General features: G+C 35.0%; 1 protein-coding gene across 3 annotated transcripts in view; it reads right to left on the reverse strand.

The window, feature by feature from the left end:
• MYSM1 (Myb like, SWIRM and MPN domains 1) overlaps positions 1–21,034 on the reverse strand; it is a 45,497-nt gene that overhangs the window by 15,226 nt on the left and 9,237 nt on the right. For all 3 annotated transcript variants that reach the window (XM_066376402.1, XM_066376403.1, XM_066376404.1), the window contains exons 3-12: positions 19,539–19,609; positions 17,415–17,492; positions 17,300–17,323; positions 16,152–16,230; positions 12,972–13,070; positions 11,782–12,554; positions 7,121–7,251; positions 5,891–5,994; positions 2,955–3,032; positions 707–795 (exon numbers count right to left, since the gene is read on the reverse strand). In XM_066376402.1, the coding sequence (XP_066232499.1) occupies positions 707–795; positions 2,955–3,032; positions 5,891–5,994; positions 7,121–7,251; positions 11,782–12,554; positions 12,972–13,070; positions 16,152–16,230; positions 17,300–17,323; positions 17,415–17,492; positions 19,539–19,609 (1,526 nt within the window). The remainder of the gene's footprint in view (positions 1–706; positions 796–2,954; positions 3,033–5,890; positions 5,995–7,120; positions 7,252–11,781; positions 12,555–12,971; positions 13,071–16,151; positions 16,231–17,299; positions 17,324–17,414; positions 17,493–19,538; positions 19,610–21,034) is intronic.

Raw genomic sequence — 21,034 nt, forward strand, 5'->3', positions numbered from 1 at the left:
CTCTCAGTTTCTTCAGCTATAAAATGGGAATGATAATATTAACTACTGCATAGAGCAGGTATGAGGATTAAATTTGTTAATATTGTGAAGTGCTTAAAATATAGCTAACAGTGTTAGCTATTATAGTTATTTTATAAATGAGGACCTAAAGCTAGTAAAGGCTTTAAATAACTTACCCAGTGACATCACAATTGGTAAGAATCAGGCTCTTTCCTTTTGGGAATGACCTAGTGGAACTCTTGGATGTCTTGTTTTAAAAGGGACACTGACAAAACTATAGTCCATTCAATGGGACATCTGTACAAAGTGAGGGGTGTAGGAAATCACGCCACGGAACTTACTTGGTGACCCTAAATGTTGTAAGTTACATATTTTAGATGATAAAAGAACAAAAAACACTTTGCTAACAATCAGCACCACCCAAAGAGAGAACCAGTCATTTCATGAGGTTACCTTTGCAAAATATCTGAGTTGAATAACCCCTTCACAACATAAGTTAGATCCTATAATCAAGGAACCTGAACAAATTTAAATCTTGTGCTCATGGTTCTCCAAATTGATAATTAGTGAAATAAAAAAATTTCAGAAATTTTACTTGTATTTTTAACTTAATGTGAACAATATAGTTATTTCAAACATTTTCCCACACATTTTCTAATCATTTGTGATAAGTTGAAGAATCACATTTATATAATGTTAACTATACCTTTTTATTGGTCTCTGCACTTTTGAAGATTTAACAGGTTTGCATTTTTCCTCTTCTCTTCTTCTTGTCAACTCCTCAGCAGAGAGATGCTAAAATAGAAAACACCAGTTGATCAGAGCCCACCAACCACTGATAGGCAGAATTAACAATACTCCTTTAAAACAGTTTTTAACGGCACATGAGAATAAGACAATGCTGTTAGATGTTTCTCCTTCTTGCTACTAACAAACAAATATGTTAGATAATGTGTTTAAAAAATTGTTCCAAAATATATAGCCATACCAAACAAAATTTACTCCTTCTCTTGAATTAATGGTACCCTGGTTCAAAAACCTCAGGGTCACCTGAGTCTTTCCTCTCCCTTATTTCCCATTTCTAGTCAGCAAGTCCTACTGCACTGAGTTTTCTTTCATAACTGAGAGACACCCATCCATCATGGAAAAGTGCAGATTCTGCGGATAAAATGCCTGGTTCTACTACTTACTAGCTGGGTGACTGCAGGCAAGTTACTAAAGCTCTTTTTGTTTTAGTTTCCTCATATTTAAAATAGGAACAACAATAGTAAAAACAATGTCATGGTATTATTATGAAGAATAAATGAGGTAATGATTATAAAATACTGACAATAGTGTCTGATACACAGTTAAGTCCTGTGTAAATAAAATGTTTCATTCCATTTCTACTACCAATCTTACACTCTGGCCCCAATAACTATGTAACCTTTTACAGAACATTTCTAGTATTTTTCCATGCCTACACCTTTGTTTATGCTACTCCCTCAGCCTGGAATGTCCTCATCTATATTTCCATATTTTGAGATTCTCCAGCTCATCCTTCATGCTACAGATGAAATATCACATCTTCTGTGAAATCTTCCCCAGTCACATCCTTTGGGAGGACCTTATACTTCTTGGGACCAATGTTATGGAACTTACCACAGGTTTTATCTTTCCTACTAGAAATCTAGCTCCTTCTAGACAGGAACCATTTATTACTAATTGTTGTGCCTAGAACAGTGCTCAGGCTGAGGCTGGGAGCAGGGAGAGGGTAAAAGAAAGAAGAGAATCATCACTTATCAAGTACCTGGTACATTCCAGGCTTACTGAGTACCTACTGCTTCATATATCTTACTTCACAGAGTTCACTGAATTCTCACTACAACCCTTTGAGAAAGGTATTTTCCCCTTTCACATCTTCCATTAGCATGAACAGAGTGGACTTTCTGGATACCTCCGACAATCCAATATGGAGTCACTGCAGCCATGACAGTTATGTCAAAGGCTATGTCAAGACTGAGATAATGAGGTGTTAATAGGAACACCCTTAACAGAGGCCTAGAATATCCAAAAGCATAATCTGGACACTTGGACAAGGACTCCATCTAGATACCAATATGACTGGGACCTCCACTCCTGGTGAGCTATCAGGACTGAGCTCCTACCACCCAATGCTTGAACTTGGCTATACCATAAGTCACACTCGGAGCCCTGCCAACTTTCACTTCACCAAACGTGTTGCCACTGGAGCTGCCTGGCTTAAAACCGACACCCACCTCTCCACCTACAGATATCGCCAGTGACTAGGACATGGTGATGGGCACTCACTATGCTCTCTTCTGTAGTGTAAACCACCCCCTCTTTCTTGTAACCTGAATGTGACTCTATTGGTTTATTGGGGAGGACTACCCTAATAAGCCTGGCATTGTGGAAAGACAAATGTGTGTGAGTCGCTCCTTTAGGGGAAGTTCCCTAGCCCACAACACCATTCTACTGCCATGGTTGTTCACAAATTATACATGTATTGTAGAATGCATGTGGGTATATACATGTACACATATTCATTGCCTATTTTCTTTTTAGGACCCCAGTTTTTATTAGTAATAGAATACCTCAATATCTGTATTATGTCTAATGTTATGGACGACACCGTAATTTGTATATCAGAATGTCATTCAACAATGTTTGCTGGGCATACCAACTTCCTGGCACCTGGGAGATATTCTCAAGCTAGACAGCAGAATGTACAAAGAGATAATCAAAGTTCTGAAAATGAGTCAAACTCCTAGGCAACTGCAGCACCAATTCTTTCTACTTTGCTGTTTATTAGTGACTTCTAGACAAAAAAATTAACATAGAAATGAGACAATGACATAAATACATATTTAAAAAGTGTAAATTTATGAAATTAAGATAGACAAATATGTATTAAAACAAATTTCACTAATGAGCCATTTGAAAAGGTCAGTTACCTCAAATGTCTGTCCTTCTAAGTCTTTTGCATCACACCAATTTCCCCATGGGTCTCGGACCCTACGCCTCCTTGTGCGCTGTGGTGAGATTAAGACAAAGCAAAAGGCAACAAGATTAACTTGGAGATATCACAGCACATTAATACACAAAATCAAAATGATCATTTTATTTTTTATTTTTCGTGAGAAGCAGGGAGGCAGAGTGACAGACTCCTGCATACACCCCTGACCAGGATCCATCCCGCTAACCCCCTATGGGGCAATGCTCTGCCCATCTGGAGCTGCTGCTCTGTTGCTTGGCAACTGAGCTATTTTTAGCACCTGAGGTGAGGCCATAGAGCCATCCTCAGCACCTGGGGCCATAGCTGCAGGAGGGGAAGAGAGAGATAGATAGAAAGAAGGGAGATGGGGAGGGGTAGAGAAGCAGACAGTCGCTTCCCCTGAGTGACCTGACCGAGAATTGAACTTGGGACATTCATACACCGGGCTGATGCTGTACCGCTGAGCCAACCAGCCAGGGCCTGATAATTTTCTAAAACGCAATTTCTCTATTAAGATATTATAATTCTTGATCAGCAATGCCTGACTAAATTTTATTAATTTATGTTCAATAGCACTCTGTTCAGAAATAAATTAGTAATTATTTCCTGTATTCTACTTGTATTTCTTTTAATTTTCATTTCCTTTCACTATTTGAAAGCTAAAACACTTGGACAAAAAATATTTTTAAGACCAAAAAGAACTGGCCCTGGCTGGTTGGCTCAGTGGTAGAGTGTTGGCCTGGTGTGTGGATGTCCTGGGTTCAATTCCCAGTCAGGGCACACAGAAGAAGCAACCACCCGCTTCTCCACACCTCCCTTCTCCCTTCTAGCTCTCTTTTCCCCTCCCACAGCCATGGTTTGGTAGGAGCAAGTTGGCCCCTGGGTGCTGAGGATGGCTCCAAAGCCTCACCTCAGGCGCTAAAAATAGGTCAGTTGCCAAGCAATGGAACAGTGGCCACAGATGGGCAGATCATTGCCTGATAGGGGCCTGCTGGGTAGATCCCAGTTGGGGTGTAGAGAGGAGTCTGTCTCTCTATTTTCCTGCTTCTCACTTAAAAAAAAAAAAAAAAGACCAAAAAGAACCACCAAGAAAATGACTTTCTATTCGATGACTTGGGGTAGGAAACTTGCAAGAACACACAGCAAGAAGGAAATATTGAAAACTAGAAGCAAAATAATTATATCTCATCCTTAGAAAGGAAAAGATTGCTTAGTTATAACAAATAGTAAAAAATTACAAAGTTGGATAAATGGATTATTAACATCCAGGTTACCAAAGCCTTTAAATGGACTAGCTGCCAGAAGCCATTGTGTGACTAGAACCATCCCTGGCAACTATATTTGAAAATATCCTTCTTGAAGTAAATATAGGTAGATATGGTTTACAGCCCAAATACTCTAAGATATCCATTCTATCATCTATACTTTTTATCTCACCTGTTATCAATTTAACCCATCTTACTGGTTTACATGACTTGACCTTTTAGACTTGTTGGACCACTTATTTTTAAAATAAGATTCATGAATTTTAAACTATTATAAAACTCACTAACCTCAAGAACTAAAAAAGTAAAGGCTAAAATATTTTGGATAGTTATTGCAAAAAGATGAATCTTATGGTAAGAATTTTAAACAAGAAAAAAATAACTAAATAAGAAAAAAAGAGCTTAACAGTACAGTTAAAAAAATAACTATATAGTTTATACATTAAAAAATCTTTAAAAAATTTTCTGCCTCATCTGACCAGGCGGTGGCACAGTAGATAGAGAATCGGACTGGGATGTGGAGGACCCAGGTTCGAGACCATAATGTGGCCAGCTTGAGCACGGGCTCATCTGGTTTGAGCAAAAAGCTCACCAGCTTAGACCCAAGGTCACTGGCTTGAGCAAGGGGTTACTCAGTCTGCTGTAGCTCCCATTCAAGGCACATATGAGAAAGCAATCAATGAACAACTAAAGTGCCACAAAGAAAAACTGATGATTGATGCTTCTCATCTCTCTCCGTTCCTGTCTGTCTGTTCCTATCTATCCCTCTCTCTGACTCTCTCTCTTTGTAAAAAAAAAAAAAAAAAAAAAATTGTTTTTTCCTGCCTAACCTGTGGTAGCACAGTGGATAAAGTGTTGACCTGGAACACTGAGGTCGCCAGTTTGAAACTCTGGGCTTGCTTGGTCAAGGCACACATAGGAAGCAACTACTACGAGCTGATGCTTCCTGCTTCTCCCTCCCTCTTTCTCTCTCCTCTATCTAAAAATCATTAAATAAAAAATATCTTTAAATAAAAAACTGTATTTAAAAATATTTTTGATTGATTTCTGAGAGAGAGAAAGGGTGAGAGAGACAGAAATACTGATCTGTTTCTCTATGTGCCCTGACCAAGTATTGAACCAGCAACCTTTAATATTGGGATGATACTCTAACCAATCAAGCTCTCTGGCCAGGGAAAAATAGAACTATAGTTAAAAAAATATATTAGATTTAGAAATCAAAACCAAGCAATGTAAGGCCAGTTTAGCAAAACATTATACATCCATGAGCAGGGGTCTCAAACTCGCGGCCCACGGGCCGCATGCAGCCCGCCCACCAATTTTGTGCGGCCCGCAGACTAATCCACGAAGTTTGATTAGTCTGCGGGCCGCACAAAATTGGTGGGCGGGCTGCACAGCCACGAGTTTGAGACCCCTGATAAAGGATGCCAGTGAATTTTGAAGATTTTATTTTTGGTTTGTTTTTGCCTTATAAACCTATGTGAAAATGAATGGAAACCAGAAAAGTAAATGGCAAGGTAAAATATAAGAGAAAACATGTTCTTCCACTAAATGGCCATTTGTCAAACAGTTGAAGAGAAGCAGACATTCCTTACTGTTAAGAATCATGTAGTGAGAGGTGACTGCTTACCATGGACTGCAGACGCTGGGCAAGTTGGTACGCTTCTACTGTATCTTTTCTTTCTTTGGTTCGTACTTTATCAACTGGCTGTGGCCTGTTATATATAGCCTGTTCTATTGGAATTCAGGAAAAACAAAACAATCTATTTTTTTATGAAATTCATTTGTTATATAGGAAGATACATCTACACTGACTATCACTGTGAGCCAATTTCTAAGTTTATACCAGAGCTTCTATGATTCTATCCTAGTCCATAATTACACATTTGTGTGCCATATAATTCTCACATAAAAGTAATGCTATTAATTATTTGAAGACAATCTCAGTAAAATGCCATATTTAGGAAATTGGTCATTTAATTTTTTATTAAGTCCACTTTGCTATCTTTGGAAGTCTAATACAGAAAACATGATCTCATATTTCTTTTAGTGGCTGAGGAAGCTACGACACCTTAGTTTTCCTGAAAAGCCAGTCCCAATATATAGTGCACTGGCCAAACAAAGACACTAAAATAAAGACCTCAGGGCAGACTATAAATTCTATCTACCTCTATATAAAATAAAATCATCTCTGACAGGACATTTTCTGGTTAGCTGTCTTTGAATAGACACAGACTACAGAATATTCTTCTCAAACCATGGGTTGCAAGGTTCTAATTACCTTATTACTTTGCAACTATGGCATTATCTTTTTTCAAAAAGTTTGTGTCATATTAATAGAAGGGTAAAATGCATTTAAAATATACATACTCATCAACTTTTATATTTGAGAAAAATTAAAGGTGAAAAAAATTTCTTCCTTAAAAAATATTTTGGCATTTTTATTATATTTAAGCATAGAGGTTCATAAATTATTTCCTTTATTTAAACACTGCTAGACAGTATTTCCCGCATAAATACAGTATTTGCAACTTAAATGGGATTATTAGACTTTTCATAATTTTACTATGACTTGACAAAGAACTGCATCTGGAAATTATTTTTACTCCTTAGACTGCATATATTTCCTTTAAAATTATACCACCAATTTTCACTGTAGATTAAAGGGAAATATAGTTTAATCAATAGAAATGTTTTACAGCAAAATCTCAATACATTTATTCCAAAATGGTATAGAATCCCCCTGAATTTCTCTATGTCTACTCCTAAATGTACCTGAATTCTAACTATCAAAGAAATTAATGGGTGCCATAAGGATAAAAATGTCAAGTAAAACATGTTGTTGGTTTTTTATTTTTACCACATCCAAAATTGATTGCTCCTATCAATTCGAGGTATGTATGAATCCGTCCAATACAATTAACATCCCCACAGTTCTTCAGGCCAGGACGTACTGAGGTCTTATTTAAGTATTTCGGTTTGCATATCTCCCTAATTAAGAGATGGAAGTACAATTATTTGGGATAAAAACATAAAAAAAGATTTCTGGGGAAAACTTTTAATATTTGAAATATCTTTAAAATTTACCCTCTCTCAATATGTAAATGTAGTAGTAAATACAATACTAATATATATATAATATCCAAGTGTACTTTTTTCCTGAAATAAATTTAAATAACACAATAATTTACAAGTATAGTGTGATTTTTACAAGTATTCTTTCTTCCTAATATTAATTCAACAGATTCCAGTTATCCCAGGACTTTAAGTTGGAAACTTATTAATCTACAGATCCAAATTCAAGCCCAAATCTTTGAATAAAAAGGGCACTTCGATAATATATTGAGAGTATTTAGTATTAGACTTTTTGAATATTTAATATATCACTTAGTTCATTGACTTTTACTTGGTTGGACAGCATCTTTTCATTATAAACTAGCTTATTAATACTTAAAAGTTTTATATTAGTTTTTAGTCATTATGCTAACAAATAGTAAGTGCTTACTTTTAGTAGAAAATGAAAATAGATATAACAGGGCATCCCAAAGGAATCAAGACATGCCCAGACTATGAAAGAAATAAGAGGTTTATATAATAAAACACATAGTTACTGAATATACATAATGTACCATGCTAGATGGTACAATATAAAGTTTAAGAGTAATAGAAAACTTAATAGTAGCAAACAATTACTGAGTGCGTATGCCAGATGCTGTTCCAAGAGTTACACATCTTTCATCCTCACAACAACCCTACAAGATAGCTTTTATTATTCTCATTCTAGAGATGAGAAACGAAAAGGTCAGAGAAATTAAAGCACTTTCGTAAGGAAGTAACAGGATGCAAATAGGCAATACAAACTAAGCATTCAGATAATTCATATAAAGTAGGTATTTCTTATTCAATCTTAATTTTATCCTACTATTTATTTTGTGTCCTCTGAATCAGGCATTGTTCTAGGCAGGCACTAAGGATATAAGAGATGAAAAGTATGAACTTCTTGACCTTACATTCTAATGGGGAAGACAGTCTAATAAATTAGTGAATGATATCTATTGTATTGTCAGGTAGCAATATGTGTTTGGAAGAAAAAAGGGTAAGTGGATAAAGTGAGGCAAATAGGCAAGGACTGTGTCAGACTCAGTGTCTGGGGATGGCCCCTCTAAGCAGAAACCAAATTTGAAATCATAAGTTCTACAGAACTTCAGGGGAGGTAAAAAGGGATTTGTGATGTGGGAGGGTTTTAAAAGTTCCACTGAACAGGTGAAACTTCAAATGTTTTGAAAGAAACAAAAACAAACTCCACAAATGAAGGCAGGAAAGTAGAAATGAGCATGGTATAATGGCTTCCAAAAATCTGTAGGAGCCTAACAATTGATCTGATAAATCATTAACAATTATCCAAGTCAAAAGGCTTCAAGTAGAACTTAGTAATCTAGAACAGTGCTGAACAAATGGTAAGGCTTCTCAAAAAGATATAATGAGTCATCACTCATTCATTCATTCATTCAATCTTTTCTCCCTAACAAGTAGAGTGCCTTCTGTATTCCAAATATTGTTCTAAGCATTAGGGAGTTAACAATGAACAAATAGACAAAAAAAAATGTCCTCATGCGGAGGCTACATTATCATTGAGGGATGGGAAGGGGAGAAAATACACAAATAAAAATCTTTTCAGTGAAAATAAGTTCTATGAAGATAAATTAAAAACAGAGTAAGAGAATAAGAAAAAGGAGGTATGTGAGCTATTTCAGATAGGGTGGTTAGAAAAGGCCTCTAATTTCCCTTGAGCAGACCTGAATGAAGTGAGGAAGCAAAGTTCACCAAGATCTAGAGGGGAAAGTACCCAAGGCAGAATGAAAAGTCTAAGTCAGGGCCTTGAGTTGGAAATGCGAAAATAATGAGTCAAGATTACAGACTCTGGAAATCACCTTCACCTAGTTCCTTTTACTCTCTGAAGCTCATTTTTCTCATCTATAAAATGAGAACAGGCTGTCAAGAGGATTGGAAAGGATTTAAATACAATGTATGAACCCTGGCTGGATAGCTCAATTGGTTAAAGTGTTGTCTTAATACGCAAAGGTTGCGGGTTCGATCCCTGGTCAGGGTACACAGAGGAACCGATCCATGTTTCTGTGTGTGTGTGTGTGTGTGTGTGTGTGTGTGTGTGTATTTCCCTTGCTCTTTCTAAAATCAACAAATAAAAATTTAAAAATAAATATATACAAATTCAGTAGGCGTCTTTTTATTTTTAAAACATTAACTTCTCCTTTTTTTTTTTACACCACCTCCAGTCCCTAACCACTTTCTATTTTATTTTGGAAGAGAACATTCGAGTTTCAGTTCAAACATTTCTTTTTGCTTTCTTACCTAATGAAATAGCAACACTGAACTTGTTCCATGAACTAAAGCAAATGACATTAGGAAACAATAGCTATATAATATATACCAGCTATATAAATTATTCTCCCTAACGGATTCCAAAATTCAAAGTAAATAAATTTTGATTAAAATAACAGTAAATACTTAGTGATTATCTGTACAAACATTTTTGAGTTATTTTTTCTTTTTTTTTTTGTATTTTTCTGAAGTTGGAAACGGGGAGGCAGTCAGACTCCTGCATGTGCCCGATCGGGATCTACCCAGCATGCCCACCAGGGGGCGATGCTCTGTTGCAACCAGAGCCATTCTAGCACCTGAGGCAGAGGCCATAGAGCCATCCTCAGCGCCCGGGACAACTTGCTCCAATGGAGCCTTGGCTGCGGGAGAGGAAGAGAGAGACAGAGAGGAAGGAGAGGGGGAGGGGTGGAGAAGCAGATGGGCACTTCTCCTGTGTGTCCTGGCCGCGAATCGAACCCGGGACTCCTGCACGCCAGGCCGATGCTCTACCACTGAGCCAAGCGGCCAGGGCTTTGAGTTATTTTTTAAGTCCTTCAATTTTGGCCATTCACCCTCTTATTTCTAAAATCAAAATTAGATGCCAACAAAGATCAAATTTAATTTATCTTTTTTTATAGTGTGAATTAGGCAATATGGAATAATGCAAAGAAGTGATATAAGTCAAGATGTCTGTCAGTGGCTGGTTGTAAAATCAAAGGTACATACCTAAACCTCTCCTGACCTCAGAATTCTTTTATCAGATAGATTGTATTTTATAGAATTGTTGTGAGGAATTAGATGATACAAAAAAGCTCTCTGGAAACTGTAAAGCACTACGCCAATGTCAGTTGTTTTTTATAAGTATTTTTTATTTTGATACCACTCTTACCCAGAATTTGTACTTTTAGCAATCTCAACTGTTTGCAAGAACAAAAACAAAAATCTTTCTTTTAGAATATGACTGTCCTTAAAAGGCAAATCACTTTATATTGTGTAAGCAAAATGAAGGTTACCAATTTAGTAAACCTTATCTTTCTTTGGTAATCTTCCTAGATTTTGGCAGAAGCCCTCTGTAAAGATGGCCCTGCACAATCCTGAAGCAATAACAATTATGTTTCATGATGCCTTATGGAAAATTCAAATTCTTTCAGAGTCTTAGGCTAGTAAGGTGGGAAGTTTTTGCTTTGTCCCCCATCCCTCACTAAATGATTTAAGGAAAAGGAACTAACAATTTACAGGGTAAACTTCATGTATCAGAAAATTCCAGCTTCCTGATGAAGCTGGATGAAGGAATTAAGAGATTATGCCACAGATTCAAAGTTGAGAGCATTTAAAGTAGCTATTTAGGAGAATGGTTTCTGCAATATAGCCACATTTAATGACTATCCTGCCACAGAAGTTTTCTTTCTTGGTACTTCAAAGTGCAGGTGAACCAGGAAAGACATACTGCTTCTTTTCCAGAACAGTAGTGCTTTCTGTACTTTCCTAACATTGTCCTAAGAAAGTGCTCCTTAAGGCAATCATCTATCCTTTCTCTTTTTTCTCAGACTTAAACACTCCTGATAAACAGACAGATGGATTAAGCTAGCTATAGATCAGTGTTTTTCAATCGCCAGTCTACGAAAGAGTTAACCAATCTTGTGCAAAGGTTGTTGTATGAAGAGTAGAGTCTATAATCACTGGGCCTATTCTTTTCATACAACATCAGGGTAGTTAACTCTTACGGACTGGCGGGTTGAAAAACACTGCTATAGATGACAATATTTACGAAAGCTTTCCAAAAAAGTTTCACTATGAGAAATTTTAAGTCTTGCCTATTGAAATATATTATGCTAAAGCTCTCTGGATCATTAGCATTGTGAAATACTAAATTCTGTATCAGCGAAATACCCTAGAGCCCTGGTCGGCAAACTGTGGCTCTTTGGCCCCTTGAGTGTGGGGCCACAAAACACCACATACGGGCACTACCTCAATAAGGAAGGAACCTACCTATATAGTTTAAGTTTAAAAAATTTGGCTCTCAAAAGAAATTTCAATTGTTGTACTTTTGATATTTGGCTTTGTTGACTAATGAGTTTGCTGACCACTGCCCTAGAGTACCATAAGTTTTAAGACAGCATTTATAATATAATTCTTCCTTACCACTGATCCAAAATGTAATTCCTAATTTTCAAATAGCGTTCTGGTGTTTTAGCTTGGCGCCCTTCAAAGAATTCAGGAATTGCTTGTTTTTCTTCTTCTTGAATAATATTCCTATCTATTTCTACTTCTTGCTCTGGTGGCTTAAGCTCTTCCTCATCATGGTGCTCCTCTTCCATTTGGCAGGAAGAATGAATAACCATTTCATTATCACTCACATCTTTCTGAACTTCACAAGGCTCTGGAGAAGGCATCCGCTGGGTATCATTTACTATTCCATTTCCATCATGCTTATCCCAGTTCTTCATCAGTTTATTACATTTCTGATTATTTAATTCAACTGATTTTTTGTCACTGGTGCTCTGTTTTTCAGTACAAAATGCAATTCCTGAGCTTGAAAATGTTTCCATCTCACCCTGCTTTAAATTCTGAAGATGTTCCTTGGAAGATTTAGAAATGGGATTTTCCTGGCTGTCAGAGGTAATAAATTCTCCTTGGTAGGTTTCATGACTTTTACTATTAGGGATTTCTAATAAGAAGTCATTGCTAGGATTCTCCAGGGGTGTTTGAGAAGTCACCTCATCTGCTTCATCTGTGATGTCTACTTCTTCATCATCAGATAACTTTTCAATTTTTACAGCATTCAAGTTGGGATCAGCACGTCCCCTTAAACTTGATGGTGTCCATGCCTTTGTGCTTTCATTTTCCCTTTTAATCTGAAGATCACTGCTGTTCTTCTGGTCTGGTATTTCCTTCTCTGGACCATCTAATTTTACCTTATTAAAAATCAAGATAAAATCCCCATAATAGTACGATTTTAAAATTTAATCACTGGCACAGAAAGTAGGATAAATATAATGCTATTAAACTGAAAACACGTCATTGTTATATTTTATCTTTATTGTGTTACTACTCTTTAAAGTGTTTATTACATTTTAAATGAGTAATTAACATTTTGTTCTTCTATTTAACTGTATGAAATTAAGTAAAATAACATAATACCTATTTAATAGGAATACTCACAACACAATATATGCTCTGAGATTTTTTAAGATAAATATCTGTAGAGTACTTCACGGGTATAAAATACTTCTACAAAAACTTTAAACATTAAAACTTTAGTGCCTGAATTAAAATTTTTTTATTTTATTTATTCAAAATATTATTAACTAGAATAGTTATATTCTGCTTACCTTATTTTTAAAGTACTGTCTGGCATAGCTCTTCACTTGTAAAACAGTGCGACTTCCAATTAGCTTTGCAATTTTGGTCCACCTTCGGCCAAATTTAGCCTATGTTATCAAAATAGAAAAGAAATTGCTTTGGTTGAATTTACTTGTTAATATCCTAAGTGACTGCCATATTTTAAAAATACAAACTAAAAGAACAACCCATCTTTATTTATTTTCTAAAGCACACAATGAAGCCTCATATATATCTAAGACTGGAATCTGGACTTACAAAAACTGATCAAAATGGTTTAGAAATTAGTTCTTTTCATAGCTATCTCAATAAAGATATATTACTTTTAAGTATTTCTAACTGTATGTATTCATATTGCACATTATGACGTTCCAAATCTTAAAGAATCTGAAAGGGAGGCAGGTTGCATTTTCCATTTATACAATCAACTGAAAATGTTCTGACACTAATTTAAAAATACCTTTTTACCCAGATTCCATCTGTTACAACATCCATTATATGTCCCATAGCAGATACTCTAACTCTACACAGATTATCACAGTGAACTGCCCACCACCGTCCACCCCTCTACCGTCAAAGCCTGTCCACCTGCTAACACTAAAGCTGAGGTGAGGAAAAACTAAAAACTTGAGAGCTCTAGTAACTTCTGAAGTACAGAAAGGAATAAATAAAATTTTAAAGCTAAAAGAAATTGTTAGGTATCAAGTCTATCATTTGCTACATACATACAAATCTCCTTTATAATATCTCTATAAAACAAGATACTTTCTATTTCCCAAAGTAACTCAACAATTCTAATTCTTCAGAATTTCTAAAACTATTAAAAATAAACAAACAAAAACCCAGCCATCACTCAGGGAAGCTGATCTTAGGGCATATGTACAGGCCAGGTAGTTATGACTTACGGTGGTAGCAAGTGATCGTCAAAGATCTGACCCAAATGATAAACCTTAATTTATACAATTATTTCTGGTATTCATTAGAAAATCTGAAATATGGATTATTACCTAAAACTGAAAGTAATTCTGGCAAAATTACTAGTAAGTATAAATTATTTACATTGTACTTAACTAACATATCTAGCAGAGATCAACTTACTGAAAAATTATTTATCTTTATTGTGGGATAAAGTTAAATAGGTAACTTGGCAGCATACAGCACTTTTGGAGACAGGAAGATCCAGATAAAGTGTGACCAGCAGGGACTATATGGGCTTAGGCACTATGAAACTTAGGGAGAGGACACTAACAAGAGGAGCAAATAAACATTTGTCAATTTTAAAATAGAGCAAAGGGAGAGCCCTATGCCCAAGAAAGGGAAGGAAAATCTTTCTTCATCATTCAGTACCACATAATTCCCTTCTCTCAAACCTGAGAAAATTCAGTATATAAGCAAACTATATCAAAAGGTCAAAAAGACTGGACTACAACCAAGAGTTCCATGTATTTTTGTGGGAAAATATTCTATGTTTAAAGTATCTGTTTATGTAAATAGATATCTACATATTTATGTAAATAAATACACTGTTGCTTATACAGGGATAACTATCTCTGGAAGGATATACAAAAGAATAGATGAAGGCCCTGACTGGTTGGCTCAGCGGTAGAGCGTCGGCCTGGCGTGCGGGGGACCCGGGTTCGATTCCCGGCCAGGGCACATAGGAGAAGCACCCATTTGCTTCTCCACCCCCCCCCTCCTTACTCTCTGTCTCTTTCTTCCCCTCCTGCAGCCAAGGCTCCATTGGAGCAAAGATGGCCCGGGCGCTGGGGATGGCTCCTTGGCCTCTGCCCCAGGCGCTAGAGTGGCTCTGGTCGCGGCAGAGCGACGCCTCGGAGGGGCAGAGCATCGCCCCCTGGTGGGCAGAGCGTTACCCCTGGTGGGCGAGCCAGGTGGATCCCGGTCGGGCGCATGCGGGAGTCTGTCTGACTGTCTCTCCCCATTTCCAGCTTCAGAAAAATACAAAAAAAAAAAAAAAGGAAAAAAAAATAGATGAAAATGGTTGCCTCAGGCATAGAGAACTAAAGGCTGAGATAAGAGTTAGACTTAAGACCCTACAACTTTAGATACCTTTTGAATTTTGAACCATGCAGATGCAGCTTCTATAACTACTATCCACATCAGCAATAATCTAAAAAGTCACAACCCACATGCGTTGGTGTCTATATATATGATTTTCACTGAAGGGCAAGAAATCAAAGTTGTCAGCAATCTTACAATAAATAAATGACTGGTTAAAGTTAGATTACATAAATGATAATCATGCAACCGACTGAAATACCAATATAAAAATCATAACAGCACAGGAGAAAAATATCAGGAAGAGATAAAAACTCCCAAGGATAGTTTAAAGATCACAAACTATATAAATGTTATGATAATGACTAAATATAAAAATACAAACACAATTTTATTTCCCATCATTTGTAGAAACATTAATATTTCAATTAGCACTCATGAATACTATATAATTCTTATATATTCTATATACGTAATACATAAATTTATAATTTCAAAATTATTTAAGTAGTAAAACAGTGGGTAATATGTACCTTAAAGAAATTATATAACTTATTCCCAATAGTTAAAAAGCTTTTTGAATATTTTTATTAAACATCACTTCATATTAAGGAGTATTTTCAGAATTAGATACTGGCATGCATGTTTTTCCATTATATAACTTGTAGACATGTATATAGATCTCAGTGAAACATTCATATAAAAGAAACATTTTGTCTTCATTTACCTCCACTAAACTATAGATGGACAATGCCAAATAGCTGAATAACAAAGAACTCAACCCAGAGTTCCAAATACACTTTTCTTTCTTTTCCAAGAGAAAACATTAAATAACTAAATAATTTTGTCTTTTTATGCAGGTAGTTGGCGTCAGTTACACAGAGATTATTCAATTTGAGAGTTTTATTAGTATTAAAAAAAGGGTAGAAACTATCCAAAATATAAATCCAAATCTTTTAATTTTTCAGTAGTAAAATGAATTAAATTCTCTTGTACTACACTATAAACATCATCACTCTATACAAAAAAATATAGATATGATCATTCTAATTAAAAAGAAACTTATGGTCTCTACAAATTAATTTAACCTTACAATTCTATCAATATTTGCTTCTAGAATTATTTTACTATAAATCAAAAATTGCTCTATTTACCAGCCCTTGTTCAAACAGCTCTTTTTCTTCTATCGTCCACTTTACTGAAAAACTGGCTGGTTTTGTAGGAGATTGTACCCTGAAGGGAAAAAAAGGAATAGCAAAAAAAAAAAAAAAAAAAAAAAAAAAAATCTGAAATGGAACATTTGATATTTATGCAGCTAAAGGTTATAGATAGCCATAAACTAAATGCAATACTCTGAATCTAAGAATTTTTAAAAAAAAGAGAAGAAAAAGAAGAAGACTGCAGTCTCTATGTGAGGGCAGATTTACCCTGTCTCATATGCTTTCTCTAGCTCAGGATGATAGGAACCCCACACATAATCCTTGGGTCTGATGAAGATAACACTAAAAGACAGCAGAGGAAGTCAGTGGGAAAACAAACAAATAGGGCTCCTGACACTGGACACAGAGCAGCAGACGGTAACATATTTCCAAATCCTGAAAGGCATGTACAAGTATAAATTGACTCCAAAATACTATTGCTTTGATTCTTCCATGTAAATCCATGTAAATATTCAAACCAAAGAAGTAAAAAATACCATGGCATTACGTTTATTGCTTTTGAAATTGCAGTATCTTAAGAAATTAAAAGTGATGAGGCTCACTAATTTAATTCAAGCAACATTCATCTTTTCATTAACTTCATTTTTTGTTGTTTATTCAGCAAAATGCAAAAGCCAAAGTTTGTTCAGTGCTCTAACTATTCGTAATTTTAAAGCTGTAAGCCTTACGTACCCTTTAAGGGACCATAAATATGCAAGTTTATAAATACTAAATAAAATAGTTAATAGTTTAATTTTTGAAAGCTACAAATTCAAATTAAATTTTTGTTTGAAGGGATTAAAAATTAACTGATAGGGGATAGAAATCAGTTTGATTTCTAATATACTTAATAAAAGATTTTTAAAATTATCCCACAAATCCTTAGTAAAACATCTTTTCCATAATCTGATGGAACCAAAAGAAAAATTCTGGCAAATAACATCATAAAATTACATTGGAGCATTCTGATATGTGTAAGAAAATTTTCAATTTTATATTTTTGTATAACACAAGATCGAGAGGGCTTTTCCACAGGCCAATTATAATTTTTGTTTAATTTTCCCATAATTAAAAGGTTTAAGGTATAAAATATGAGTACATACATGATTTTTGCTGTTTTCTGCAGACTGCACCACATGAAAAAAGAAAATAAGGAAGCATGTGAGATTTTTAAAAATACTATTCAGGCTTACAAAAGTATGATAAATTGATTTTTACCTCTTCATGTATTTTTTATCATCTTCTTTTTGATCTAGCCAGAGTTTTTCTGGAAGTGATTTCTTAGATAAATAATACCTGTGAAATTATTAAGGAAACTTTTAAATAATAATAAAGTCCTAATTTTTCTGTGACTCATATAAAGTAGGGACTCATACACTCATGAAATGCTAGCTAAACCAATTCCTCTCAAAGCCCTTTTCAGGTCTGTAAAAATTTTGGTACAATTACTTATACATAACAGAGTTGGTATATTAATTAAATATCACATGTAAAATCTTACAATATGGTTTCTGCATAAAATGTGTGCTTCATAAATGTTACCCTTACTTTCCCTTTTAGAAGTAGCTAAGAAACATCCTCAATGTTTTATATAATTCTTTATTCCTAAAACATATAAAGAAAGTAATAGATGAATTTGATTGGAGTCTAGAATAATTTAGGACAACCAATTGTTTTCATATTTCTCAAGATAACAATGGTTATCGAGAATAACAGGGTTATTCTCGACCCTAATAAAAATAACAGTTAGGTCAAATCTACCAGAAAACCTTCCTCTCTCAAACTTCTTTAAATGGCCTCTGCAACACTCTTAGATGAATTAGAAACAGCCTTCACTAACGATTACTGACTGTGTATATCAGGCACTAAGCTAAGTACAGTACTAGGTCCTGAGGACAAAGATACAAGAAAACATCGTCCCTGTCCTCCAAGAGCTGACATAGCTTTTACTCTCATTATCTGTTTCCAAACTAGAAATTAACCAGTGACAACTTAAGTATTCATTAATACTTGAAATTATTAGTACTTGAATTTAGTACTTGAAATGTGGCTAGCACAAACTGAGATGTACCATAAGTATAAAATACACACTGTATTTCAAAGAGTATGAAACAAAGGATGCACAAGAGCTCAATAATGTTTTTATATTAATTTTGAAATAACATTTAAAATATACTGGGTTAAATAAAGTATATAATTGAAATTAATTTCACCTGTTTGAAATGCGGCTACTGGAAAATTTTAAATAATAGATATGACTCACATGACTTTTCTATTAAAAGCATTGATATGAACTATAATTGTAATGTCTAGGAAGAGTTAGAGAATAAGACAGCCTAAAAAGGGTTTACCTAGGACAGAGTACACAGACACTTTGAAATCAATATAGCCATAACTGGGAATAAATGCAATAGAAAAATTCTGGCTTAAAAGGAGGTAGAAATTCAAGAAATATAGATGAAAGAATTAAAAATAAACCACTATTCATTAGATTATTATTAATAATCTTTATAAATCATAAAATCAGAAATCATTTTGTTCAATCCTCTCATTTTACATAAAATATAAGAAAATTGAGTCCCAAATAAGTTAAGTTGCCAACATCAGATACAGATGAAAGAAACAAGGACAAGAAGCTAGTGGCTTAACCATGGATAAGAATCTTCAACTTCTGAACTTCTGGGGGAAAGAAATCTTGATTGTTTTGTATTTGTTTTGTGCTTTTTGCTTAGTTAGATTCCTCTCACATAACACCTAGAAACTGGTCAAGAAGTGCAAACTTTTACACATTCTAGTTCTGTGTCCTTGGACACATCAACATCTCTGGATTTCAGCTTATATAACTGAAAATGAGGCTTAGACTAAGGATCTTGGACTAAAGGTTCCAGCTCAGTGGTTTTCAACTGCCAGTCTGCGCCTGACGTTGTATGAAGACGACAGCCTCTATAATCAATGGGTCTCTCATCTTCATACAACATCACAGTAGTTAACTTTTTACAGACTGGCACGAAATTTCTGGTGTGCCAGTACTGGTTCACAGACTGGTGGTTGAAAACCACGGTAACTAACTTAAAACATTCTATATCTTCAAATCAATATTCAGACAGTATACATAGTTGGCTGACAACAGAAATTAAAAAATAGAGTCATATCTTAGATTTAGCAATGAAACAGAACCAGAGAAATAAAATGCAGCTTTTTGCAAAAGTAGGTAACATATAGTAGCAGCCTGGGGCCAAATATAACCCACCCAATAATAAACAGTGATCTCTTTTGTAAGTTTTGCATTTAGAGGTTTTTAACCCTGAATTATTTTCTTTTCTCATAATCATTTAAGGATACTCTTCTTCCAACAACATTTTCTCAATGACAGCTCTGTTCTCTTCACTGATGGTGCTATCCAGAGTCCAAGGCTATTAAAAAAAAAGGAAATATTTTTCTTTTTATTTACTACTTTTTGAAATTATCTTCTATATTTTGTTAAGTGAGAATACATAATGATATAATGATACCAGTAATAACAGCTATCATTTACAGAGCCCTTAGACACATCTTTGATTCCCACGATAAGTCTACAAGATAGGCATCATTAACTTCACACATGCATTCATAGCGCTATCAGCATTTCAAGTGGAGAGCAGAGACTTTACACACAAAGTTCTTAGATTTCAGGCTCAAGTTTTTATCCATGATAAAGTAATAATGGCTATTATGTATGAAGAACTATTAGTTATCAGCATTTTGCTAGATACTTCACCTATTTCCAAAACTTATAATTCTTTTCCCTCAAGTCACAATCTCTCTTTGAATGATCACTCATTTTCAACTCAACAAAATTTAAAACTTTCAGCTCAGGTTTCCTCTCCCGGATCTATCTAGACCGGTGTTTCCCAACATGGGGCCCACGCCCCACAGGGGGGCAATTCGATAGTTAAGGAGGGCAATTTGAAAATGGACTCGACAGGACTTTAACTCTTTCGCCCCAGGCCATTTAAATGCAATGCTAGCTATCGGTGCCAAATTTAACAAAAAATGCAATTCTTAAATAATTGCGGTAAATAATTATTAAGTATAATTTCGTTTGACGAGACCAAAATATCAACTGGGTGATTGGCATCATCAAGTAAACTTCGTCTTGGGTTCACTGCGGAGCGTGCCGTCTGCCGCGGGGAACCCCGGATGTTTTAAAAACTCGCTAAACAACGCAGTTATTCTCACCTAATTGGCCCATCGCAACTTCTGTAGTGTTTCACATCATTCAGTTGGTGTTAATTTGAAATAAGTGTCAGTCAAAACTGTTGTAAAAGCTCGTTGATTTAATAAATATACATATATATATTGTATAGATATAATTGGTAAGTATTTGATTTTATTTTTATCAATATTAAACTCTTTATTAAGTACTTCTTGCATCAGGGCTAGAAAGCACTAATATTTTATAAATATTATTGGGGCTATAATAGTGCATGCACGACAATTTTAATTTTAGAAGCATAACTTTCCAGAAAATTTTGTCAAGTGGAAAAAATATAGATACCTTTTGATTTGTGGTGGTAGTGTAGTAAATGTGTTATATACATTTAAATAAATATGAATTTTTAGTATACATTTACTCTATGTCACATTGAATATATTTTAACACATATTTTAATATTAGTTTTTAATTGATCTTATTTTTATTATAGCCCATAGTAAAATGAGTGGTGCAAGCAAGAAAAAAACTCGTCAATATTTGGAGGAATATTTAAAATTTGGGTTCATACCCGCTGTTCACGATGAGCGGATTCCTTTTTGTCTTTTATGCCAGCAATGCTTGACCAACGAATCAATGAAACGAG

The sequence above is a fragment of the Saccopteryx leptura genome, chromosome 3 (genome assembly GCF_036850995.1).
Source record: "Saccopteryx leptura isolate mSacLep1 chromosome 3, mSacLep1_pri_phased_curated, whole genome shotgun sequence".
Taxonomy (NCBI): domain Eukaryota; kingdom Metazoa; phylum Chordata; class Mammalia; order Chiroptera; family Emballonuridae; genus Saccopteryx; species Saccopteryx leptura.